Genomic DNA, 27,440 nt, shown 5'->3' on the forward strand with positions numbered 1-27,440 from the left:
CTGAGAGTTTAAAAGTCAGCACATGGGATTTTTTTTATTTATTTATTGTGATTCACGCAAGAGCTCGGTTTTATTAGGGCTTTGAATCCGGTGTTTTATCCCAGAGACGAGCGTGCGCTGGTCCGGTAGAGGTCGGTGAAAAGTCGACCGCTGTCACTCCTGATTCATGGACTCACCACGGACTTTATTAGCCAAAAGCATTTCTGTCAAGAGGCTGATACAAGGTTGACTTCATTCATTGAGTGTTTGGGTAAGTTATCGACATATTCGTAGTGGCCTCTCCTCTTTGTTTTCACAAAAAGATTGCAGTTCAAGACCTCAGTTTGCTATTTGATCATGTAGCCGACATATATTACCTTGATACTGCACTAACCAGAACATCTTAAGCTTAACAAGGATCCTAAAGGACTGTGGATCCCCCCCCCCACACACACACCTCAAACTAAAATCCCAGACAGACCCCAAACCTGAGGGTCTGTCTGTAGCTGGATTCTCACACATAATGTGACTCTGGTAACTTTTTGTTAATGTATTTTTATGCTATATTTATTTTCTTTTTTTAAATTTATAATATTGACATGGGGTTGATTTTAGACACTACAGACCTTACTGACCCCAAAATGTCCCAGGAGTCTAGTTTGGGAACCACTGAGGTCAGCTGAACAGAAAACTTAGTCCAGCCAGAAAAAAACTCTTTGAATAACATGAAAACTGAGGTGCAATTATCAGCACAGCCATTAATATTATTAGTGTATAACATAATGTTGTATTTCATATTGGAAAGTGATATTCTTTTAAATATAGCTATAGGGCTTTAGATCGGTAGCCCCATTATTCTCCATGGATTTATGAATGCAGCCTGTGTCTCTGTGTCTTTCAGATTTAGGGGAACATGATGTTGACTTTGGACAGTATGGGCGCCCTGAAGATTGTGTTGTTCATCTTTGAAGCCGTTTTACTGACCGACTGCGCAAGAGGTGAGGGCTCCTTCATAAACACTCTTTCTTTTTCAACCAATATTACGTGTTTGAAATCTGGAAGGCACCACCAGAGTCAGAGCTCATTATAACTTTAGTTGACTGGCTGGTTTCTTGTGAGCATGAAGAAAGTCTCAGTTGGCTCTTAACGTTTTCGCACCGAGGAGTAAGAGACGGAAAACTAAGAGCTAAAAAATCTCTAAACAGAACCCAAAATCAACACAGGGCAGGGGAATGAGAGAGGGCAAGCCAACCCCTACCCCCAGTTTGTGTGTGTTTCAGTCACGGCCGTGTTCGTGTGTGTTCGTGTGTGTGTGTGTGTGCGCATTCACTAGAGCTAAACCAAACAAACACCATCCATCAGCTTCCCAGGGTGAAAGAACACAAGTCAGTGTAAGAGTCCAGCTCTCCAGCAGCTGGCCAAGAGACTCTGTGTGTGTGTGTGTGTGTGTGTGTGTGTGTGTGTGTGTGTGTGTGTGTGTGTGTGTGTGTGTGTGTGTGTGTGTGTGTGTGTGTGTGTGTGTGTGTGTGTGTGTGTGTGTGTGTGTGTGTGTTCAGGACCGAAAAACACTGGAGAGTGTAGAGCAGGAGACCTCAGTCTGACCACAATTCATTGCACTGTTTATTGTGCCAGTATCAATACTTTGCTTTATAAAGACAACTTACAGTGAGCTTGTCAACAGGTCATGAATAACTGTCAAGGCAATTTCTATGATTTCATCCACCATCACTGACTGCTGAACCGTGTCTGATGCAATCCAGTGCCATGAGTCAAAGACCAAGGCAAAACTTGAAACTACGCTCCAGGTTTAATGAGAGAAATTTGAAAGCCAGACACATTTCCCCGGAAGACCTCGCACTGGCAAAACAAGCAGGCTCTGTAGCGCTCCCTTTAGTCTCCAGCTCAGCATGGAAGTTAATTCAAGAGGCGTCTGATAGGTACAATACCTGCATGTGGCTATCAGGGCTCGAGGTAGAGGGGGCAGGAGGGGGGTTGGCGGCGGTTTAGAGGGAGAGATTAGATCTGTGGGTCTGCAGACAATGCCTCATTCACAGCGTGGCGGCCGTGCCTTCACAGCACGGCTAAACTAAAAGTAAACAAGACGTGAAGGCTAAATAAGATTAGACAGGCAATTTTGTATGTTTACAGATTAACAGATGTCAGTGAAGGAGAAACCCAACGGGGACTCCGATGGGATGATGGAGAGAGGAGGTCAGCCGGGTCTAAACTGATTTAATCTCAGACAAAAGGGAGAATTTACTGTCTGTTTTTCATAATTTCTCTGTAAGTGGTTACAGATGCACAGACAGATAGATACATCAGCAGATCTGTAGTTGGCAGGCAGTCTGTGTTGGACGATTTTGAATGATGCTTGACAATCTGTGAAGTGTAAATATCCCACAGTTCTCGCAGCAGAAGCAGTGATACAGTGAGCTCTGTGTTACAGTCCAAATGCAACAGCTTGACTCTGACATCCTGTGAAATACAGTCAAGGGGTTTTGACTCAAAAGTTGTGCTTTTAAAGTGAAGCCAAGGCTAGAGAAGCTGTAAAGCTGTCCCTGTAAAATTTAACAATCCGTGATGATATCTTTGACAAACGCAAATTTAATTATAAAGGACAGAGCCCCTTTGACTGATGTGTGAAACAGTAAAAACACAGTGGAAGTGTCGCTTTAGTGCTGTTATCTCAACATTTCAAACAATACACCTGAGAAGACAGTACGTTTGGGTGAACAATTTTAAGCCTGTTGCTGTCAGTCATCAGGGGACATCTAACCCTGCACCCCCTGCCTCACACACACACACACACACACACACACACACACACACACACACACAGAGGTACATATGGACCCTCCCTCTCTCCACTGCTACGACTTTGCGACTGGCCAAGCAAGGATTATTTCTTAAGCCCCCCCGCCCAGGAACCCCCCGCACTTCCTCCATCCCAGCGCCTTGTTTCCTCCCCCTCTGGTGCTCCGCCACCCCCAGCAGCTGGAGGAGGTGCTCAGTGATGTGTCCCAGCAGAGCCTCTAATGTGGTGACAGGCCCGGGGACCACTGGGCTCCACTAACTGAGGAATGCAGCGGCCTGGACATATGGATCTGCAGAAATGCACCCTGGGAGAAACAAAGAGGTACCAGGTGTCTCTGTTTGTACCAGGACGAGTGAACAAAGACCGAACACACACTGAACGGTACTGTTTGGATGCATTTAAATTAGAAACATGCATCAAATACATTTGTGTCTTTTTGGGCATGTATGTGACTTCATTCCTGTTTTCAAACACCACACACGTTTGCTTCTCTTCTGGAGCCATCTGGTGAAGTTTAGAGCATACAAACTGCTCTGCAACCCTGTTGGAAAATATACATTTTATAGCAGAGTTACATCATGGCTTCATAACAAGAAGGTACTATGAGATAAATTGTGTGCCAAGGGCTTTTAAAATCACAAGGCCACTTGGCTCCTAGACAGTTTTCCATTTCCTTTAACCGTAATGAGGCTAGTTTCTCAGTAACCAAATGCCCCAAAGTCCTCTTATTTTTTAAATAGCTCCTGAATGGTAAGAAGGTGTAGTGTGTTCTGGCTCGCGGGCCAAGCTGGTGAGACTAGGGGGAAGAAAAGGAGAAAGAATTGCTCTAAAAAAGCTGTGTAGCATGTTTTTTTTTTTTTTTTTTTTTTTTTTTTTTTTTACAATCCTCGTCCAACTCACACTTTAATGCCCCATTTAGGTATTAGAAATAAAATCAGTTTCATGTTACATTTTGCTTTTTCAGCCCGCACCAAACTGCGGAGCTCATGGGAAGTCAAATTTCTCCCATCTTCTTCTTCAACTCTAATCTGTATGACCGTTCAACACATCACCTCCGATTTTCCGTGTTTTCCGAACCAGACGACTGACACTGCCTGCCACCCTTCTCTCACACATGTCCACCTTCTCTCTCCCTGCTTCTCTCTGCATTTCCTCCCATTTATTACCTGTGTTAAGTTGAAGGAAGTGAGTTGAGTTAATGTGCTGTCGTTAAAACAAGGCATGAGCTGACCTTTACTCCCACCCAGCCTTTCTCAACTCTATGTAGCCCCTATTTACTGAGTCTGGGTCCATTTGCGGAGAACAATGGATGGATTATAATGTGTGGCGGTCCCCCAGGTCGGGTAGGGCAGCAGTGATTAATTTTAAACACTCCTCATCCCTGTAGACCGGACTTATTTGCCATCTATTAGAACTCACAGTAGACGAGGGACTCTCTTTACTGTGGAGCTGCCATTTGGAGGAGCGTGAGAAGAAGTTACGAGGGTGAATGAGCGCTGCTTTCGTGCGTCTGAATATATGCGTGTGTTTTATTAAGCAGGCTGAAATTACCCTGAGAAAAGTCATGATAATGAGACATCCACGGAGCACAGGGCAATTTGGAAAAACCTCAGAGGTACACCAGCAACTATTCCCGTTCCACCTCCTTCTCCTCTACACCAGGTGGAAATAATATTCCTCCTTTCTATCACGGAAATAATGTTACCACTACTATAACAATCTGTGCTCGCCATCTATCAGCACACACTGCTGACCCTGTCAGTGCAGGAGGAAACATTCGGGGAGAGGAATGTGTCAGACTTCACCCTTGCAAGGGGAAATAAAGGAAAGGGCTGTAGCTGTGATAAGTAGTCATGATGGAGGTCAGTTGGTGTTTACTTTAGCAGGGTCATATAATCCCTGTGAGCAACACTCCCCTCATTGACTGACTTTAATGGCCACTTCAATTAGCATTCATGTGGAATTTAAACAAGGCATTTTCTGCTTTCAGCGTTTCTCACTTTCAGCTGTATGCTAATGCTTAGATTACGAAGATGAGAATGAGGAGAATTTTATTTTCCTCTTTTTTTTTTTTTATTGTTTAAGAAAATCTTATTGAATCATGCGAAGGTCTGTGTGTGTACAATGCTCATTAGTTTGTTTGGGCAGTTGGCTCTGGGAGTGTTTTCAGACCACACACACTCTTCCTGCTGGCTGAATGGATTTTGGGTTCAGTTAAATAGAATTCCTTTTGCTCCTGTTAACCTTCACAAAACCCATGTGGTTGCTCACAAAGTGCACACGGAGGTGCCAGACTGTCACCATTCACATGATAATCAACTTTTTGCGCTTCCCTGGTCTGACTTGCAGGATTTACCAGGCATATGAATAACGGATTTTTGTTCATTGACAGCTGTTTGGTGTTAAATAAGCATCTGATGATACTGGACACTGTTTAGCCTCCACAGTGCAGGCTGCTGTCTTACACCCTTGGCCAAAGAGAGAGCGGACTGAGCGACTGGAAGCGAGCCTGTAGGTGGGGGTGAGGGTCCGCCTTGCTGGAACCTTACAAGTGACCTTACAATAACATTTCAGCTCCACAGTGGGAAGTGTTTGTCTTGCGCAACCCGTCTCTCTAAGCCTCCTTCATTTCTCCAGTCCCTCTCTGTTTTCTCTTCTTCTTTTGAGGAGCCAAGAGAGACGACCCCCCACCCCCACCCCCTTCTCTTCATTTTGAGCCCCACAGATGTTCACTCAGTCAATTTAGTGAGCGAAATGATGAGATTCCGATTACTCTCCTCTTTCACGCCTCAACAGGAGAAGCCGGTTTTGCTTTCCTGTAGATTTTAACCTACAGATTTATGAGTCAGACCTTGTGTCTGCACCCAGCTGCAGGCAGGAGGTGGAGAAATCAAAACTTTTCCTCCACTTTTCCGCTTTTTTCTCCTTGCTTCTCCATGTCCTTTCTCAAGTGTTGACCCCTTGTTGCACCTTCTACCCTCTCCTTCGATGTTGAGCCTTGCGAAAAACCACGTACCGTAGACGTATCATGACCACTTGTTGTTGTCTCAAGAAAACATACCTATACTGTGTTTATGTGACGGTGGTCTTCAGGATTTTGTTTGGATTGGGCAGGTTTGGACAAGTTCAACAATTGTCATTGTGATGTGAGTGAATAAGAGGCTGATTTGAACTGCAGAAATATTATCTGGCCCATCTTACTGTATATGCTTGTTTGCTGTACTTGCCACAGCCTGCTTGAATCTGTGCTGCTGTAGCCTCATACTGACTTATCAGAATACCAAATCAGGCAGGAGGTACTTGTTGCATATAACATGCTTCCTCTCTTACTTGTTCTTTTTACTTCCCTGGGCCATCAGGGCTGTAATTATTTTCCCTTTTGTTTATGATTTTTGTTCATCTTAATAATCTGAAATCAGACATCAGCTCACTTTGAAAGAATTACAGAAGTTTTCTCTGTCTTTGCTTTTCTTCAACCTCTTCCTCTCACCAAGGGTTTCATTAGAAATCACTGGCTATCCTGACAAATCCTCACACACGCACACACACACACACACCAACCCTGCCGTTCTGCAGTTGAAAGGTTGATTGAAAGTTATGGTGGTGGCAACAGCGATGGCTGGCTGAGCCTGAAGAAAGCCGAGCCAGGGGACAGCTGGGATAACGAGCTCTGAATGAGGCCTCCACTGCCTTCGACACACACCCCTGGACCCTCCGTCCAGTTTCCTCCATCCTCCCCTCTTTGACCCTCCCCTCTCTCAGTTCACCTCCAATGAGCTTCAATGAGACCCCACATGGCTTTGTGGCTTTTTCACTTCCACTTTGTTTTTCATTAGCGATTCTTTTGAGCGACCTTGGAAATTCTTTGTGCATTGTCCCCATTGATTGACCTTATAAAGAGTCTAGGCGATTGCCTGTCACAGTACGTCAAAATAGGAGTTTTCATTGCGAGCGTATAGGCTGTCATGATGGCATTTGTTTGCACCCATTTCCAGCAGCAGTAGTCGCTCACAACACTGGAGGCGAGGAGGCCCTGATTTTTTCAGGGGACCTCTGTAATGAATGGAAAAATATGTCCCCGCTTTGACTTAAGGAGTGGAACGGGACAAGGGAGGAAAAATCATTTCAGGAGCAAATAGTATAATCTGTCATATTTTATAGCAGAGCTACTGCTATTCCAGACTGGAATTCTGCACCATGCAGTGAAACTGATTTGATTTCCTCATGCACAGCGATGTGAGTTTCAGCCTCCAGCCTGGATGTGCTTGGAGTTAGAGGCTTGGCAGATGGGGGCACTGCACTATTCAAACAGTTATTCTGTGTCTAGATTGAGTAATATCTAAACTGAATATTCCAACTGTGTACTATTTTGCACTGTAAAGAATTTCACATGTGCACTGGTACAATAAGCATCTTGACACACTTTTAGCCACGTTAGTGTGGCATAACAGTGCTGGCTTCTTAGTCGTTCTATCACCACTTTCGGTGCAGACTGAAATATCTACGTGACTTTTTGATGGATTTCCATGAAATTTTGTACAGACTTTCAGTGGATTTGGTGATCCTGTGACGTTTCCTGTTGCACCAGGTTGTGGACGTAGGCATTTATCTCAAAGCACCGCTGTGGCTATGTACAAAGAGCTGCTAGCATGGCTTTAGCCTCTTAGTCTATTTTTAAGGCATTTTTACATTTATTGGATATTTGACAATAGAAAATAATGCAATCAATCAGTGATGTAACAGAGGTCCTTGCAGCAGGACGTCTATTTTGGTCATCAGCCACCTGTTCCTGTGCCGATAACCTTGATAAAAGGAATGTATAGCTCAGTGTGGACAGTTGATTAACAAAGAGAGAGAGGGACAGCCAGACTGGCAGACAGAGATGGATAGAGGGCAGTGACCTTTGTATAGCTGAGTAGTAAGGTGAACTGGGAAAGCACTGAACAAATTGTCACTGTGAAAGGGCGAGTACCACATCGTAATGACAGGCTCAACAGCTCCACGATGACAGATTGATTTCAGACAATATTCCTGGATTGTCAAGAGGCCCCACTGCTGTCAGTGAGAGCTTTGCCAGTTCCTCCACCCCCTCCGTCTGTCTCGCCTTGCTTCTCCCCGCTCTGTCTAGTCTCTGCCTCACCCGCCTTTCTCTTTCCCTCACCCACTTCTCTACTAGCCTCTCCCTCCCTCCTGCTCTGCTCTGAATTGCTCCATTCTGCCCAAACACTCCTGCTACATCGCAGTCTGTCATTGGCCCTCTCCTGAAAAGACCTTGTTGACAAAGGCGCTGGTGTAAAGCGCTTCCCAGTGTCATGGAGATTGGCTGATCCTCAGACTGTACGCTGGTGTAGGGTTCCTGGAGACGGAGAAATGAGGGGCACTCAGTGCCAGACTTGGCCATCATCATCATCATCGTCATCATCACACAGATGTGACCACAACACACGCACTGGTCCACTGGTGACAGCATGTCTGGCTCAAAGTGGTCTTGTTTACAGCCTCTGTGCTTCTCTGCCCGTCAGTAGAACATCAGACCAATGCAGAGCAATAGTGGCTCGACTTAATAAGACATCTGCATCTCATTCAGCACCTCCAGACTGGACTCCAACTGTGTCAACTGTACACAGTGAACCAAACGCAGGTTGGATAGTTTGTTTTTTTCCCACTGTGGAATGCAGGAAGGTCGAAGGAGGAGGCGAGCAGGGAGTGGCAGGATGCACCTCGCTGCTGACTGATGGAGGCCATGAGACATAAACAGAGCTCTTGTTATCAGGAGACGGTGTAGCAGGGTTAATTGTCCAGCAAGCAGGCTCTGGAGAAGTAGTTCCCAATGTTTTTGATGAAGCAAAGTCTACCTTTGTCCCATTATGATCTATTGAAAGTGTACAGTCTGAGGGATAGAGGGCCAATAGTTTAATGGTGCTAACTAAAAAGTGTACATAGAAGAGAGTATCAAAAGCCAAAAATTTGTACTTTCCTTTATTTATTCTTTGATCTGATCATTTCTGATTTAAGTTTTTGATCTAAGTAAACTCTTGGTATGGCTGCTTGCACTACCCAACAAGCATTGGTACTGACACTTTGGTATCATCTTTCTCTCTCTCTCTTAGTTTTGTTTCTGAAAAGGTAGTAACTGAAGAAGAAGCAAAGATTAGAGCAGCTGTTCCTAAACGTTTTCGCCTCCAATACAGCAATGTCTATTTGTGACCCCCATTGTTTATGGTCTTAGTTTGGACAGGAGTGCAGTTCAGCCGCAGCGTTAGTTTTTCTTCCCTTATTGTATTTTTGGAGGCTTTTTGCAGGCACAAAGAGGCATGCATATTCAGTATTCTACAAGAAAAAAAGCAATAAATGTGACAAAAGGTAGAAACATGTTGTTCCTTGGGGCGTCCTAACCCCCAGTTTTAAAATAACCTGATTAGAGGAACAATGTAGGAAAAAAAAGAATATTGAGGAACAGCTCATTCAGCTCATTGTCTCACAATTAATAATTGCCTCTAAATGTTCATATATGTGTGCGTTTTTTGTGAGAGAATAATGAGACGATACACAGGCGGTTCAGCGCAGCCAAACATGCGTGTGAGCGTTCACACAATGTCTCTGTCCGTGCCAAGTGTTCGGTCCATCTCCAAACAAGTCAGACAGACAGTAATAAACAGGTGCTCGTTGGTGCCCTGCTCTGTTCTGGAGAGAGAGAGAGGTCTGTTCGAGTGTGTCATGTGGCTGAGGCTGAGCCCAGGCCAGGGAGTGGGGTGTGAGATTGTTGGGATTCCTGGTTACTGCCGCCTGGGCCCACCTAATCCCCCTTCACTCCCCCATGCAGCCCTCCTCTCCTTATGAGCTGTGTGTTAAAGGAGGCCTCTCTGCCATCTTAGCCTCTGCTCCATGCCACTCTCTAAATCAGCCCTCCTCTGTTTAACCCTCACCCTGCTTCTCTCCCCTTGGCTTGATTTTCTTTCTTTCCCCTCCTCTGACCCCTCTTTCTCTGTCTCTGTCTGTCATTCTATCTGGCCTTTCTCTGCCTTCCCAGCCTCCCTCCTGTTGCCTCTTCCTTGATAAGTGGCCCTAAGCACACACTCAGCCCCCGTGTGTGCACCAGGCCTTAGCCTAATGGAGTGAGATAAAGCGACTAGAGTGCCGCTCACTGTGTGCTCTTTATGACAGGGCAGCACCAGTGAATCACTGGCACATATTTCCTCTGAATAAGTGTGTTAGTGTTTTCTGTTTACTAAGAATATTTACTTTATTTGTATGTGGACTCAGAATAACACAATGTTGCTTTTTGTTGTTCCTATAATTCTGTCTAGGTTGGGGTTATTCTATATTTTTGTTATTGTCAACAGATGCCATGAAAGGAAAGGACCAAAACCAACAATGCACTGGTCCATATCTTAATACTTTCTGACTTGACTACCCTGTCAGAGGCTCTCAGACTCAAACCTATTTGTTCCTTGGATCTAAATCTTTAATATCTGTTCACAAATACATATTTTGATTTTTCCGAAAAACTATTTTCTTAAAACGTCTGGGTACTGTAAATTTTAGTTACTGTTATTCAAACAGTAGTGAACAACATTGTGTGCGTATTTTTAACTGTGAATTATTACACATTTGATGTACTACTGACTTTTTTGGCTGCAGGATGGTGTATGTTGGATGACTCAAACTAAACTACAGGACCCATGTTCATGGTAATGAAAGGAAAATGGCAGCCAGTGCAACAATGTGGCTCTTTAATGTATTTTTAATAGTTTATTGACAATAATGGAGCTCTATGGTGCAGAGGAAAAAGATATATCAGCCTTTGTCTACACAGGCAATAGTGTGTGTTGGTTTTTTTTTTTTCCGGGGCTTTGTTGACAGTAACATCCTTATCCTGTCTTACCCTTTAAAAGAGACAAGGAAAATAACAACAAAAATGAAATAAAATGAGAAGAATAGAAGAACGAACTAAACTTTCCCACTCACCCCAATATAGACAACTGTAGACAATGATTTTCCATAATTGTATTTTTCAAAAGAGAAAGGAAGGCTCTTAAAACCTTAACATTAATGATTATAACCGAAAATAGTGGCATCTTTCAAAACAAAATACTTATAAAAATAACCGTCTGTACAGAGGTAAACCAGGTAAAATGTCGGAAAACCCGGCCATGAACTGTTCCACTGAAACGTGTATGTACTATCCAGTAATAAGACAAAATTGCCTCTCCAAAAACATTATATGAAAGGCCTCTATTAATCCAAGGTAAGGCTTTTCCTCCAGGACTCTGCACTTTTCCAGGCTTGTGGAAGTATGGGAAAGTATGGAGAACTTATGGAAAATCCTTTAGCTGAATTAAAAGGAGCTTTTCATGTAATGAAAGTATCAATAAGGCAGTAAGCTACCTGGGTCCTGGTGTATGTGGCCTTGTGACCAATCAAGTTAGAGGATAATTGTCTAAAAAATATACACACTTACTTGATATATGTCATTTGCTTTTTCCTGAAAGTTAATGTTTTATTTCATAAAGATCTATGATTTTTTTATGATGTTAGCAAAAGCTAACTGCTGGCTCACCTCTGGATGATTGATGACCGATATTTAGAAACAACACATGTTTGGGTTATCACAAACAAACACATATTTTTGTGTACCTGATTTTTTTTGGGGAGGAACTTGGACTTTTGTTGCCGTGCGGTTACAGATGACAGTTGTTAGAAGTCTACAAAAACACACGCTCCTATTCTCTGACCGAGGCAGCTGGGCCGGGAGAATGCAGTCAGGTTTAATGAAATATAGCAGCTTAGAGTTCAAAGGCTCCACAGTAGGGCCTGTAAGGGGTAGGCCGCGTGATGGAGATGTTTCCAGAAGCTTTATGACGCTGGAGTAATTTCTCTCTGTTTCTTTCCTGTTCTTGATGAGGGGTCGGCAGGAGCCTGTCGTTCTGGAGCCATTAGTGAAGGAAGCAGACAGAGATCGACTGCAAACAAACAGCGACGTTATTCCAGTGATTCTGCTTTAATCAGATAGATTGACTGGAGCATCTTATTCTTTTTACCTCTTTCTTTTTAGTCCACCCCCTCCTGCTGTTTCTCTAGTCCCTCATGTCACCCAATAGCTCCTCCTGTACCATTCCCACCACCGAAGCAGTTGCTATTCAGCCCACATCAGATGGTGCCGAAGAAAGAGCCATTGTCCAGGCTGGTCTTACCCCGCTCTTATCTATTGATTGGAAAGCCGAGAGGAGAAAATAACAGGTATTGATTACCACACTGGGTGAAGTTGCTGGGCAGGACGTCTGGAGGGGTAAGAAAAGACGGCATTCTTCACCCTCCGCTGCCCCGCTGCTGTCAGAACAGCCTCCACCGCCACTCCACATATCCCGTCCCCTTTCACCCTGTCACTGCCCCCCACACACCCCACACCCCTTCCTTACCTCACCTCCTTTCTTGAATTGCCAAGGTGGCTCTCCGCCTTGCTCACTGTTTTATGCCGATTTTTATCTCCGCTTGTGAAATGTATAGCCGAGCGCAGCAGCGGGCTCAGAGGAGAAGCTCTGGCCTTTCACACACTCCCCGAGCTGCGGAGTCTGCCTCACCTTTCGCCTTCACCCAACCCCTCCAGTCTCAAGTAAAATCACCGACTCTGGGTTTGGTTTCGAGCTTTCATGTCGTTTTGTACATTTTTCGTCCCACTTATGTTCTTTGAACTAGACTTACCTCTCTCCATCCATTCTGTTGATTTCTATGATGCAAGTGCTCCTGAGGTTTTAAGAGCTGCATGATCGAATATTTCCCTGGAAGCGCAGGCTCCATTAAACATCATCTCTTATGTTCGAGGTCTGCCTGCTTTTGTACGGTCTGCTGAGCTAACGCAGTGCTGCTGAGTAGGAGGAAGCATTCTCCAGCTTCTATCTGTCTCTCTGGCTCTTATCCTTTATGTAAATACTGCATATTGGAGACACATTCAGATCAGTGTTTATCTAAGTAATGAATCACTAAAGTTTGGCAGTGTGCAAAAGCCTTTTGATGCACATGAAATTCTTGCAGTTGGCTGGAGATTAAGGAGCTAATCCTTTTTAATAGAAGATGTTTACAGTGTTGTTTGAATAACTGTGTCCTCTATTGGGCAGACAGTGTTGCGTGCATTATCAAGTTGCGGTTGGTTAAGTTCCAGGTGTTCGTTATTGGATCGGCTGTCAGCAGCCAAGCCAACCCTTTATTGACATGTTTGCAATGAGTAGAAAGACCAAAGCACTGTGTTTGGGAGGAAAAATGCATGTACACATCATTACAAATCCACAGGTGTTTTGTAAAAGAGAAAATAAATGAGGAGAGAGGTACTCGCACATCTGAACATTGCTCAAGATTGGCTCCTTTGTAGTCTGTAATTTTTGTTTTCTGTGTTCATCTCTCCTAACACGGATGCCTGCACGTCAGATCAACAGTTCATTAACCCGCTCACAAGGTTTCGTAAAAATTGCTATATTTAGTCTGAATCACAAGAATGCCCCTTATTGAATGTGCCCCTTTTTCTTAAAATAATCCATCACCAAATTGAGCAAAGAAAAACAGAGCTAATTCTGAGAGTCGCCAGACCTCCTCCTCCTCTTCCTGCGCTATGAAAGATTCCATTCACACATGGGGCTCGGCTATAATAAGGAACGCCGTACCAACGCTGCAATACGGGAAAGCCCATATGGTCATGTGTATCATTTTTCCATTTACAGAGCAGCTAACAATTCTAACAATTTGAGTAAACACACTGAAACGCTCACCAGTCTGTCATAAAACTGGCAGATTCCCATTCATCACAGCCTCTGTAGAGAAACATAATGCTTAGTTCAGCAACCAGGAGACGGAAGCTGAAATAGCAGAGAAAAGTGCAGCTTTAGTAGATTTTACCTCCAGCATGGTGTTTTGCATTCATACACCTTGAACTATGTATCTTACAATCAAGCAAATAGGGCAATAATTCCCTTTTTCTCAGAACTGGATTTTTCTACAGAGGGCCTGTGTGGTAGTTTCAGAGCTTTCAACTCCAAGGTTAAGAGAACCTGTCCTTGAGAGGGAGAAGGGGGGGAGGAGGAGGAGAGTCCCCATTGAAGAAAGGATGGTGGTCATGCACACAGCACAAATACTTATTAAGTTATTCAGACGATGTCCTTGATTTCAGCACCTCTTCATGCCTTGTTTTTCAAAAGGACTTCAAAAGGTTTTTTTCTAAGAGCGGAGATGGAGGGAGGAAATCATTTGTTGCACATTCCTTGCTCTTGGAGCGCCAGCCAAAGCTTTCTAGTTTATTAAGCCAAAAAGCTCAGGAGCTGGAGTCGCCCCGAAAAAAACCTAAGTTCAAGATCACATCAGCCTTTATCACAATTAAAGGAATAGTTAGATATACGATTATTAATTGGTAAGCTTTGTGCTGGTGGTTGGATTTTGCTTCCTTTTGACAGATCCAGACTAACTTTTCGCCACTTCCACTCTTTGTGCTAAGTTAAGCTAACCAGCTGCTGGCTGCAGACTTATATTTAGGGTACATAAATATGTGAGTGGTATTGTTCTTCTCATCAAACTCTCAGAAATTGACGATTTTCCAATTTCTCAAAATGTTGAACTGTTCCTTTAAATTATGTGGCAAAATAAACAAGCATCTTCAAAGGTATGACCTCAGGGAGTCTGGCCAAAGTTTCACTGCACCGCTAACATGAAGCCATCTGATCATATAAATGAAAAAACTTCATATAAAACTTAATAGTAAGAAGCCTTTTAAAAAGCCAAATTGAAAGAAGGATCCTCCACTCAAAAGCTGGCTGTATGATAAGTGCCGAATAACACCGCAGAGAGGTTTTGCAGTGCACCGTTTTTAGGAATGGAAAGAGCATTCAGATGTCTTTTCTCGAGAAGAATATAACTCTGAAGAAGTGCCTGTCCAGCTTTCAGAAATCTTCATTTGCCAGAAACAGTACCTAACCAATCCTCAGTCAATGTGTTTTGAGACTTTGACATGAATCCGCCCTTGTTTTTGAATGTCAGTCCCCTCCATTAATCAAAACACATGATTTAGTGGCTTGCAGAGCCATAAGTCAGAAGAGATAACTGAAGCCTATTTGTTCAAGATTTGGCAGAAATGTATTTATGTTTTTACAAAGCGGTTCAGTCTTTTAGGATCAACACAGTCCATGTGAGCTCCGGCAGCACCAAGCCAATGCTGTGACCTGTTTATGGTACTAAAGCAGAATCTACAGAGTAAAAAACTGAACAGTGAGCACCTCTGTTCTGCTTCTCTGGTAGCAGAAGAGTGAGATATGGGCCAGCTGACAACAGCCAAAAAAACTGCGGTCACATTTTCTCCACAGACATAAACAATGACACTTCCAATTTCCTGTAAATGCTGCGGACCAGGAAGGGCCATCCACAGAGAGGAAGGAAAACTCTGAGTGTGTCTGTGTGTTTGTGCATGGGTGAGAAAGACTTAGAAACTGAGTCTGAAAAGACTGAGTTTTGTGGCATGACTTATAAACCTATTCTTTTTTTTTTTTTAAACATGAGTAAGTCCAGCATTTTTAGCATCAGAGGTCACCAGCCCAGCAGTCCAGATGTTGTACCTGCAGCTGAGATACATCTGTTAGCAATGTGATGGTTAAAACAGCCAGATGGAGTTACCTGTGTCACCTTCCCCCACTGCAGCCCCATCAGTATAATGAACTTCTTGTTTACCATATGTGTGAAATGCACCAAAGGAATGTGACTCAGTGTGTGTGTTTGAGCGTGTGTGTATGTGTTGGAGGAGGCCATGTGTACTTACCCTCCCCATTGTTTTTACCGCTACCAGACCGGCCATTTGTTCTGAGGCACAGACTCCGCTCTGTGTACTTTAGAGGGCTGTTGCAGCTATAGGGTTTGGTTGCATTTCCTCCCCCTCTTTCACTCCCCCAATCTTCTGTTTCTCTTCGGTGTCTAGTCTGCTCACTAACTCTGGGTTTTGTTTAGTTTTTGGTGGGGGGTTAGTTGAACTCCTGGTAATGTGCGAGCAGCAGCGCAGGCCTCCTAACACCATCACAGGGTGTTTCAACCCGCTCCACTTCACCAGATCTGAGGGAGCAGACCTGAGCCAATTAAGAGCAGGGAGAACAGGCTGCTGTCCGTCTCACTGCGACCCGCCTCCCTCATCGCTTTGATCTCTTGCACGCTACGCAAAACCAGAGCCAGAACACTTTACCCTCTCTGTGCAGGCAGTGGACGACAGAGCTTGTCCAATTATTACAATCTGGTTTCGACATTTCTGGGTAATCAGACAAAAAGATGACAAATTACCTCTATCTCATTCCATCTGCCCACATCCAAGCTGTTTTTAGAGCCGGTTTTAGTCTGGGAAGTCAGGGTTCAGATATTTTATTATTTTGTTTTTGCAATGCCACCTGGTTAGTAAACCCAATCAAATTTACATGAAATTTATATGAACGAGGCTCCTCTCTGATTAGATCTAAAAACTAAAGCTTACAATGACAGTTTTCAGTTCATGTTCAGTTGCTCAATCACTTTACTGAAAGGAGCTTGTGGTGAGATTGTTTTGCCAAATAGAATTTTACTTCTGAATTTTACCTCCAAAGGTTATAATCAAAGATTAAAAATCTGAAAAAGAAAGATCATCCCTTTGACCTAACTGGTCGCAACTGGCAGAGGCAACATGTGACGCGGGGTCTCATTTTAAACAGTGCAATGTCTCCCTGTTGTGAATCACCGCTCTAGATGATGTTTCATCACACAAGAGTAAAATTGTGGGGAATCGCTGCATAGTGATGTTTTTGGCACAAAAATGGAGAAGAAAGAAGAAAAAAAAAAAACGTTTGGTATCAGCCTCAGAAACCATTTTTACCAGAGTTTTCAACAACTCAACAACTCATTTCACAGAACTCACCATTATTATACTTGTGTGTCCTCAGGTCCTCCACGGGTGTCTGAGAAGGTTGTTCACAGGCAGACGGCCCGGCTCGGGAGCGCCATTAAGCTGCCGTGTCCAGTGGAAGGAGACCCTCCGCCCCTCATAATGTGGACCAAAGATGGGCGCAACATCCACAGCGGCTGGATCCGTTTCCGTATCCTCCGCGTGGGCCTGAAGATCAAAGAGGTGGAGGCAGATGACACGGGGACCTACATCTGCAAAGCCACCAACGGCTTTGGTAGCGTTAACATCAACTACACCCTCATCGTCATCGGTGAGTGTGCGGATGGAGTTAGATAGTTTGCATAACCTGTTGCTCTGCATGTTCCTGAGATGAGATCTTTGAGGATTGTAAAATGTGCCTTTCTTGTTAAAGTCTCAAGCATCTATAAAACATGAAGTCACCTGTCTGTTAACTAAAACCAGAGACCGTGACGGTGAGTCAGTCTCCTGATTTGTACACTCAGAACACTTTCCGCAGACAGCATCACTCACAGAGGTCGAGGTCTAAAACAAGTGGATTTATGGAGGTTTAGTGGTTGATCCTCTCATCTATTGTATGTGTTACAGCCCTACCTCCTCCTGCCCAAAGTCAACAGCAGCATGGGATATTGTTTCATACCACTTCATCCTCTGTGACTCAATTGGATCTCAAGCTCTTCCTTCTCCTTAGGCTACACTCTGTGGAGGCAGGAGGTCTGCATCTCCGCAATAAGAAACACATTCAGCGTAATAGTGCTGGTTTTTCTTCAGACTCTCGCTCAGCTCTTGAATGGGGCCTGGAGGATTAAGCACAGTCTGACCCAGTGTGTTACTCGTTTGTGAATGTGCATACAGTGCATTTCCTCTGCGCTAGAGCAGAGCATGATGAATGAGCGGAGTGGAGCGTGAAGGCTGTGTTTAGTCTAATTACTCTAAGATGCCTAATTAGGGCCAGAGTCTTTGCTCTTCCTCTCGCAGGAGGAGCTGCAGCCTCGTCTTGTGACAGCCGGGCTTCAGAAGAAGAGCCATAATCAGCAGATGTGGAAAACACAGAGCACTTCTTTTTGTAGTAAAGCATGCTCATGAGCTGGGAATAGACTGGGCCAAAGTTTATTTTAGGGTCCCCCTCAATATAAAGTTGCCAGTGAGTTCAAAGAGAGGGTGTCTGCTGATTGTGCTAAAATGAAAGGTTGGAGATTGAGGCACCGAGCCAGCTATAATGTCAAGGTTCATACTACAGTAGCGTTCTATAGTATCAAAGTCAGACGTGGCTATGTCTGTGTCTGCATTCAACTTGGCACCCTGGGCTTTTACGCACACGGAACACTTCATTGTGGAATACATTCAGAATCAATCATGTGATGAATAACAACCACCGTGTCATTTTACGTTTGTTTTTTCGAGGCTCTGTTGATTGAATACTGTCACAATCCTTGGAGCCTTCTGATGTGAAGGAGCGACTCTTTTTATTTTTCTCCTGCAGAAATTACATTTACATTTTTCAAGTGCGGCAGTGGAGTCGATGTGAATAGAAGCAACAACAAAAAACAGCCAAATACATCTGTAGATATGAGATGAGTTTTAGCAGATTTTAAAAAAGGGTTTTCTTCATAGTAGCAGCATTTAGAGACAAAAGGTTAGACATTACTATAAGATATGATGTAGAAAATAAATAAACTAGAAAAGGTAACATTTTCAGAAGAAATTTTACCTGTGTGTGTTGTTGAAAATTCCTAGTTCAGACATTTTAAATAAGTGAAAGTATGAAATAGTTGAAGTTGTAAGTGTTGAAAGCATTTGAAAGATTCAGCTGAAGTTTAAGCACTGAAGGAGTTTAAATGTCAGTCGAAGTGGAAGCCATGGAAGAAATGAGAGATTAGAAGTTCAATGAACTGAGAGACGATAGTGGTTGGAGAAAAAAGCAAAGAGTTGTTGTTGATGTTCAGATACTGCAAAAGATGGCTCAGAGTAAAAGGTGGGTGTTGTACGGTATCATTTCATATAAACCAGGGGAATAGAAATAGAATGAGGTCTTTATAGGGTTAGAAAGCGCTGGCACAAACATGAGCAAATACAAATAAGGGAAAAAGAGGCTGCAAAAGTTTCCCTGACTGCTGGGCTCTTTAAACATGTGAGATGATATATTTTTCAAAGTATTTGTCTCTGCAGTAGAGCCAAATACTGTACATGAATTTGGAATTTAGTGTTATTGGGGAGATGTGGAATGATGACTTTGAGAAATTAAATCCGAAAAGCACTCACGCACACATACAAGAGGCACACACAGTTAGCCGATTTATCTTGGTGATAGATAACAAGTTTTTTTTTTCCCTGCGGTGTGTTTATGTGACAGATAATTTGTCTGGTTTGGCTTCTGCTGCGGGGCGAGTGAGTGAGAATGAAGACTTCAATGAAAACAGTTTAAGAAGGTTGTGATGAAACTGGCAGGGATTGGCGGGAGATCAGTTCAGCTAGACTGAATGCATTTCTCTACTCCCACTCGGTGATTACGTTAGGAAAAAATACCATTGGAAGTTCAATCATAAGTCTTCCTTGGGAGCATATTTCCATGAGATTTTTATCAGGAGTTTTTGCCCTTTATGGAGTTACCTTGAGACTTTCTGGCCTGACTCTTAATCCTGATCTGGTTTGTTCCATTTCCTACTTGTCCTCTGCTGGTGCAGAGTGCGTGACAGTCCGACTCTAGACAGCTAGTCCACATCTCACAAGTAACCCCCCCCTACCTTCTGCTCTCTTGTCCGTCATCCCATTAGGCACTGGCAGGACATCACCACAGCGTTTGTTTTTATAGGTAATCGTTCCATCAGAGCTGCACTGCATTCTGGGTGCCTTTTTGCCACAAAGATTAAGGGGCCTCATTGTCATAATACTTCCACGATTGGAGTCAGCTGAATATGGCCAAATAGTCTGCAATTACCACGAGCAACACTTTCCATTAACGCTGAATCACCTAATTGTTAGCCATTTTGATTTAGTTGCACGCAGTTAACTGTAGTGACCTGCTAGAAGGCCTGTTGTGTTGCTCAAAAAGATCAGAGGAGAGAGATTATTTATTTGAAACACTGTAAATGAGGGGTAGCTCCCAGCATAGCTCCGCATACAGTATCCTTCATGTCAGTTTATTATTTTTACTGGATCACAGAGGAAAAACGTAAGAGAAGCAACTGCAGTCGGTTATAGTGCCGGTCAGGGGAGAGGGGTCGACGAAATCCTGGCAGCTGTTCAAGTTCAAGTCCCGACGTGGAGAGCATAAGTTTTTAAACATCGCCTGGGACCCAGCAGAGAAACCAGGCAGACAGACAGTAAGATAAAGAGACAGAGAAGACGTGGGGTGAGATTGGAAGTGAGAGAGTGCAGGGTTTTGCAGGGTGATGTAAGGAGGAGGGGGCTCCACTGTAGCTGGAGAGATATCCCTCCTCCCATCTGCCAGCGGACAGCCTGTCCTCCCCTGAGCTATCTGAAGAATCTGGTCAGTCAGTGCAACATGGCGCCTCCTCAATCCCTCCAGCTGGCTGTTTGGGCCCTATTTGGGGTGGTCTCTTGACAACTGGCCCCATCACCTCCCAGCACCCCCCACCAGGATAGACTGATGCATGCAGCAACCTCTCTGTCCTCAGCTGCTCAAGCTACAGCAGGCTTCATATTAGCATTAACATGGGATTGTCATATTAACATTTACAGGATTGGATTTTAACGTTTATGTGCACACAGATAATATATCACAGAGCTAACGCAGGGCTGGCAGCGCTCGTTATTCCTACATGGAGATGTTGGCTCTCACCGCACATTTTTCATTTAGCTCCTGTCTGGAGACGTTGTCAGGCCAACTGTTGGGAGAAACTGCCCCGTGTGTGACTGATCACATGTGGTAGCTGTTTGGAGATTTCCAGAGTGTGATGCAAGGCCACTGTGCATAACTTTCCCTGGACATTACAATGTCCCCAACAACATCTGGAGCTCATTGTAACCACCAATCATCAGGCCTTTTCCTGTGATTCAGCTGGCACAGGAGGCCAGCGGAGAGAGTGTGTAGTGACCCGTTTCCTGTGGCTGGATTTGTGAATGAAATGGGAGGGGATGGTGTCAGACTCTAAACACTGTAGCGAGACCATGAATGGAATTAAGTTGTATAGAAGGAGGCTGATTGCATTTTAAACAATCTGATACTTTCTCTCTTGCATAAGCATGCACCTGAATCATGGCTCTTGTAATTGAATATCCGTTTGCATAACCAACCTTTGATTGCACACAGTTCGTAATAAGTATTTCTGTTTGATCACTGATTCCGTAATAAGTTGCAGCTTTTGCTTATTTCACATGAACACAAGAACAGGCCTCTCACATATTTAGAGGCCTCTCAGTCACTCCGTATTTATTTATTATATATTTTTTGAATCTTCCAAAAATAACAATCATATGGCAGCCATGAGATGTCCTCCCTCGCCTCTGTCTGCAGTGTAGTGAGCCAACATTGTGTGAAGACAATAGTGGCAAGGGATAGCTTTAACAGGACAGACATATAAAGGGCGCCATTGTTTCCTAGAATTGCCAAAAAGTAGAGAGGAAATAGATTCAGGAAAAAAAAAAAGTCAAAAAGAAAACCCCGGCAGTGTGGGACCATGTTCTGTTTGGATTGGGAGGTTCAGGAACCGGGAGGAATGTGGAGAGCCCAAGTGAGCAACAGAGAAATATTTCTTCCAGTGGAGGCTGTTTTTTAAAGGAATGGGTTATTATAGTTGGCCAGTTAAACCCCTTCAAATAGCCATGACATCATGGCTGGGCTTGGTGCTGCAGGGGACAAACAAAGGAGGGTTTGTACCCAGAGAACCCTAGAGAGCTTTGAGGGTTTCAGGGGGACTCGGAGGGAGGCAGAACGAGGGGGTTAGAAGTCACATCTGGTCTCTTTACCTGACCCAATCAAACCCTGAGAGGGAATCAAGTGTGCCAAACTGCATCGAGAAAAATCCAACTTGAGGCTGCACTGAACTCGATCAAAAAGAGGTACGAAAAGTACAGAGCTGGCTGGTCGTTTTTTCCATTTTGTATTATAGATACAGTTACCTTGGCTTTGTTATTGTGTCTATTTTCCCTCGACTTACGGTTGGTGAGTTAGAAAAGCTAAGAAATGCTCAGACTAGCATGTCTTACTGTGAAGTGACTCCTCAGTAGTATCATATAAAATCATTTAACAGCAGACCGTCTTCAATAATCATCTGCTTAATGTCTCCTCCTGCACATAGCGGCAGTTATTGGCGAAGAACCTGATCTGCTCTGTTAATTCATCAATGCTTAACTCGAAAAGTCGATATGCATCACAAACTGTCGATTAGGTTTCACTCATTATATTTTCTCTAAGCCCTGTCTTAGCTCCACTGCATGATGTCAGCCAATGACATAAACCCCCACAGCTGTCTCCTGGAACTGGGCTTATGAAAACTGATCATATTACTTCCAAATGTTGCAGAGTATGACCTGAGCATGCACCCCGCTCAGTGGAGCCTATCTATAAATGCTAAATTTACTCAGATAGAGCCAAGAACACTTTGCTGGGCCTGTTTGGTGTTGGGTCGCTGCCATAAGAGCTGTGACTGTGACACTGTCAGCAATTAAGAATGGGGTTCTAATGGAGAGTTAATACAGGATTTAAAAGCAACAATAGATCTTCATTATCAAAGTGCACGCTGCCTTTAAGGTTGCCACAAAAACTGAAAATGCATTTTTAGTTATTTAAGAAGCATGAAGTTTAGAAAATAACTTTTTGATGCTTCTGATGAATGTAATCATATATATATGATACATTATTGCACACCTGTGATCCAAATGTTTCTCTATTAAGAAGAAAGTTTTCCATGCAAGTTTGTTTTTAAACTTGGAAATAGTAGTTTCACCGTACTATTTCCTTTGGCCCTCAGGTGTTGACTAACTATTGTCCTGCTGTGTTAACAGATGACTCAGGCTCTGATAAAACTGGACCCGTGGCGGTTGATGGAGCACAGTCTGACCCGGGCACTGATGGCTTATCAGAAAAATTTGGTAAGAGCTCTGCTGGCACGTTCTCTATCAGTGATGCAGTGGTAAATTAAAAGGCTCAGAGCAGTGGTTCTGCATGTTTTATCCCATTTGCTACAAATCACATGTACTTTACATCACAGCTAAACATTTAGCAAACCACGCTGCTTTGTTTTTGGATTTGTAGATGTGTTTGATGTGGAGCCATTGACTCCCTTTGTTCCCATGTCTGTATAATGTTAAACTCATCATCATGTCGGCATTTAATTTCTGTCAGTGACATTATTGTTGCATGGTTATGCAGTTTAATGGCAATGGTATTGCCACTTAGACAAAGCAGGTCAGTGTGATGAATTAGACAACTTGAACAAGTTTCACACTGTTTGATTTTCATGCCAAATGAATAAAAATTAATGTCTATAACAAAAAAAAGCAAAAGACGTGAAAACCATCACTCCAAAAATGGTCAGCAAAAGTGTGTATGATTTGTAATTAAGGAGCTAAAACACTGGTATGGTCCTTTAAAATGGATTGTCAGCTCATGTCACGTTTCCAGTAAAAACAAACGTTTCCTGTTCTTTCCTCCAAAGTGCGTCCTCGCTTCACCCAGCCCGCTAAGATGAGAAAAAGGGTGATAGCTCGTCCTGTCGGCAGCTCAGTGCGGCTCAAATGCATGGCCAGTGGAAATCCTCAACCGGACATTGTGTGGCTGAAGGACGACAGGCCGCTGACGGAGCAGGAGGTCGGCGAGGGCCGTCAGAAGAAGTGGACTCTGAGTCTGAAGAACCTGACGCCAGAGCACAGCGGCAGATACACCTGCAGAGTCTGCAATCGGGCAGGGGAAATCAACGCCACGTATAAAGTTGAGGTCATACGTGAGTATCCCACAGAGAGGCTGGGCTGTGCCCGTAGCAAACATATTCACCTGGAAATATTCATGCTAACAGATGAGGTAAAGGCATTTCATTTAAATGATTACTGCTGTTTGTGTGGATCATGTTTGTGATCTTTTGTACATAGCTGCGGAAAATTTAAGTAGCGTCGGAAGAACTGTAACCTTTAAAGAAATCTTCTCTCTGATCTACCTACTCCTGACGTCTGATTGCGATCAGCAGGTCTTATTCATATCCGTGCTGCATGGATGAATGTGCTTGTGTAATCATGTATATGAGAAGCATATTGAGGAAGCAGGCCTGAGAGTGAGGGCTTGTGCCCTGGTGTTTGCACAGGGGGGACAGAGAGGGAGAGAGAGGGTGAGAGAGGCTGTTTAACTCAGAGACCCTCCACCCAATCTGGAGCTGATTAAAGCCCAGCTGTCTGCCAGACCTACGCCCCCCCCCCCTTCCCATGAGAAATGTGTGCTGTACAACCAGGAGCAAGGAAAGAGAGGAAACTAATCACACATACTTCTTTTGTTACATGTGGTATTCCTCCCTCTCTGTCAATTATAAGTTCTGAGCCGGAGGCTACTAACGGTATGAACAACTAAGATCTCTTCTGTCCGCAGAGCGGCTGTCATGTCAAAAGATGTCTGTGTGCGTCCTGACAGTTTTCCGCCTGTGTTTTTATGCAGAGAGGACAAACTGCAAGCCTGTTTTGACAGGCACTCACCCAGTCAACACGACGGTGGACTACGGAGGCACCACATCGTTCCAGTGCAAAGTGAGGAGTGATGTTAAGCCGGTCATTCAGTGGCTGAAACGAGTGGAGTCTAATGAGGAAAGTCGCTACAACTCCACCATTGAGGTGGGAGACCACCGATTCGTGGTGCTGCCCACGGGGGAGGTGTGGTCACGACCCGATGGCTCCTACCTCAACAAGCTGCTCATTACCCGTGCCAAGGAGGAGGACGCCGGCATGTACATCTGCTTGGGCGCCAACACCATGGGCTACAGCTTCCGCAGCGCCTTCCTCACTGTGCTGCCAGGTGAGGCCTGGGGAACGTCTGTTTACAGTGTTACCACTGCCACAGCAGCAGGCAGCGCTAGAAACATACTGCAGAGCAACAACAAATCAGCAGCTTGGACCAGGATCTGTGTTATCAGTCTGTGTATTTTATGTGGTTGTTTATTTTTAGGACTCTGCATTAGTGCACGTGAAACAATAATATCAGAGGAGTGTTTAACTGAAATGAAAGAGAGACAACATACATGTCAGAGAAAAGTAATGAGGGCATATCACAACAAAGCAGTGTTAACAAGAACACACGTTTTGTTGTCACCTGTTTCATATCAGTTTCTGATGTGTTGAACTTTTGTTATTCTCCGCAAAATAAATATAAACCCATCAAATTCACTGGGCAGCTCAGGCTCTTCAACAGCCTTTTCTTTTAGGACTGGGTCTTTTTTTTTTGGGAGTTTTTCTGCACATAAACTGACTGAAATAAATGAAACTTTCAGCCTTTAAGAGTCGAATTGATTAGTTGAGTAATCGTCAACAGGATATACAAAAAAAACACCAAATATGAGGTTTTGTTCTTTTATATGATTGTCAATGAAACATGTTTGATATCAGTAGCATCTCGTGGTCTTCCTCAGTGGACTGATTTTGGTCAGCGTGGAACTTGTGATCATGTGATGGTCATGTAAGAACAGATGATCGAAAACCCGTCTCTGTTCAAAGAGTCAAAGATTAGAACATCTTTGGGCTGTTGTCCAGATATTTTATTGACTCGACACTGAATCCAGCAGATTTACTTATGAGGATGTGAAAATGATCATTTGTTTCAGGCCTTAAGCACTTCACCTGTGCATGTAAACAAACTCTTGGCAACATGGAAGAGATGGAAACGTCTCGCCTTGATTTTATTTTGGCCCTCTTCTTTTGCAGACACGAAGCCTCCCATCACGCCCATGTTCTCGCCAGCCTCCAGCTCCCTCCCCTGGCCTGTCATCATTGGCATCCCTGCTGGAATAGTGTTCATCTTTGGCACGGTGCTGCTGTGGTTCTGCCAGAGCAGAAAGCACTGTCCCCCTCCCAGCGCTCCCGCTGCACAGGTACTGCAGGGCTCCCACCGGCTGCCGTATCGAGAGCGGGACAGGGGCTGCATGGCCCCGTCCTCCAGCTCCTCCAGCCCGGAGAAAGACTGCATGAGCTCCATGAACTATGAGGAGTACCTGGCGCAGCAGCAGCTCCTCCTCACCCAGGGAGGACCAACAATCCCCCCTAAAATCTACCCCAAAATCTACACCGACATTCACACGCACACTCACTCCCACGTGGACGGGAAAGTACATCAGCATCAGCACATTCATTTTCAGTGTTAGCCTCAGTGCCAAATACCCCCCCCCCCCCCCCCCCCCCCCCCCCCCCCTCTCTCTCTCCTCCCTCCCCCACTAACTGCTCCAGTATCTCAGAGGGACAATGAGCTGTGGACTGAACAGCAGCTCCTGAGCAACAGTCACCTGGAAATACTCTTTAAAAACGGTCAGACTCCTCTTCTCATAGCTGGAGATGGTCGGGAGAGTGTGCATGTGGGAGAAACAGTGGCCAGTGACACACACACACACTCACACACTCACACACCATGTGTTTTTACATCCAGACTTCCACTTATGGTGCTTATTTTCTACCTGTCAGATTCTCACACCACTAAAATCCATTAATCCTTGTTGTGCACTTAATACAAAAAGGACAAGGACATTAATTACAGTGTGTGAGTTTTAATCGCAGCTATTCAGGCCAGCTGAAAGGTTTTCCTCAGCAGCTGAATTTTGGATTTTCCTACTTGAGGTGTAGGTGAAAATAGAGGTGGGGTTTTTACCTTTCACTTATTCAGCGGTTGGAGCCCAGAGGCTCTGTATGCTCTGCCTGGTAATGAAGATGAAAATGGTACTCAAGATTTACAAAGGGGCTGGTTTTTACGGTCCTACTCAGGTAGTCCCTTTTGTTTGCTAAACATGCATAATGTTTGAAATGCTGACCACTATCCTTTATATTACCTTTCTCCATCCCTCACTTCTGTCCTCCATTCAGTGACATAGAATAGACTGGTATGTTTTTATAGACTTTTTATGGCATGGCAAACCTTGCCTAAGACTGCAAGGGATGGAAGAATTGTGTTTCTATGTGAACTGCATTGGTCTTCATTATCATTTTTACTTTTTTTTTTTAGTAGGTTCTCATCATCAGTCGGTAGCATGTCGAGGTAAACCAGCAGAGGTCTTTTGGACCGCCACCTTATCCACAGTTTATGAAGCTGTAGTCATTTATAATCAAATTGAGTCATGAATATTTAATTTATTTTGCTAAAAAAATGTATCGAAAGTTTATTTTTCAGAGTAAGGCGTTTTACATATCTATGTAATGTTATTAAAGTATACTGTTGTTGTGTATAGTACATTTTGAGTACTTTGTCACCCAGTTTAATCACATTTAGTTTGTGCCAATATTTAGGTATTTTTCTGTATGTAATTGGTTATATTTGACAATCTTGTATGATGTACTCTGTTCAAGGCTCAAAAACTAAATCATCTGAAGTGTGATGGTTTGGTAGTTTGATTAAATGACCTGATACAAATCAGTCAGCTGCTTCATGAAGATCAGTGTACTTGTTTGAACCATTAATGCTCTTCAGAGGCTACTCTGTGCTTGCTGACAAAGACGTAAAAGTCCTTGTGAATACGATAACGGAAACAGTGGCGGTTACCTGTCCTAAAACACAAGAGCTGTGCACAGACAGGTCAGCTTTCCTCCTTTGAGCGAGCT

General features: G+C 43.9%; 1 protein-coding gene across 1 annotated transcript; it reads left to right on the forward strand.

Moving 5' to 3' along the window:
- Positions 1 to 27,218, forward strand: LOC139211932 (fibroblast growth factor receptor-like 1). Its single transcript, XM_070842360.1, has 7 exons — positions 1 to 250; positions 881 to 977; positions 16,723 to 16,995; positions 22,671 to 22,757; positions 23,324 to 23,608; positions 24,307 to 24,660; positions 25,563 to 27,218. The coding sequence occupies exons 2-7, from the start codon at positions 893 to 895 to the stop codon at positions 25,997 to 25,999; spliced, it is 1,521 nt and encodes a 506-aa protein (XP_070698461.1). The 5' UTR covers positions 1 to 250; positions 881 to 892; the 3' UTR covers positions 26,000 to 27,218.
- Positions 27,219 to 27,440: the final 222 nt, after the last annotated feature.

Source organism: Pempheris klunzingeri, chromosome 13, assembly GCF_042242105.1.
Source record: "Pempheris klunzingeri isolate RE-2024b chromosome 13, fPemKlu1.hap1, whole genome shotgun sequence".
Taxonomy (NCBI): domain Eukaryota; kingdom Metazoa; phylum Chordata; class Actinopteri; order Acropomatiformes; family Pempheridae; genus Pempheris; species Pempheris klunzingeri.

Excerpts from the sequence above, each read along its gene's own strand:
- LOC139211932 (XM_070842360.1), top strand. The coding sequence starts at position 893 with ATGATGTTGACTTTGGACAGTATGGGCGCCCTGAAGATTGTGTTGTTC. Across the intron at positions 978-16,722 it reads ACTGACCGACTGCGCAAGAG|GTCCTCCACGGGTGTCTGAG; the intron begins GTGAGGGCTCCT and ends GTGTGTCCTCAG. Across the intron at positions 23,609-24,306 it reads GTATAAAGTTGAGGTCATAC|AGAGGACAAACTGCAAGCCT; the intron begins GTGAGTATCCCA and ends GTTTTTATGCAG.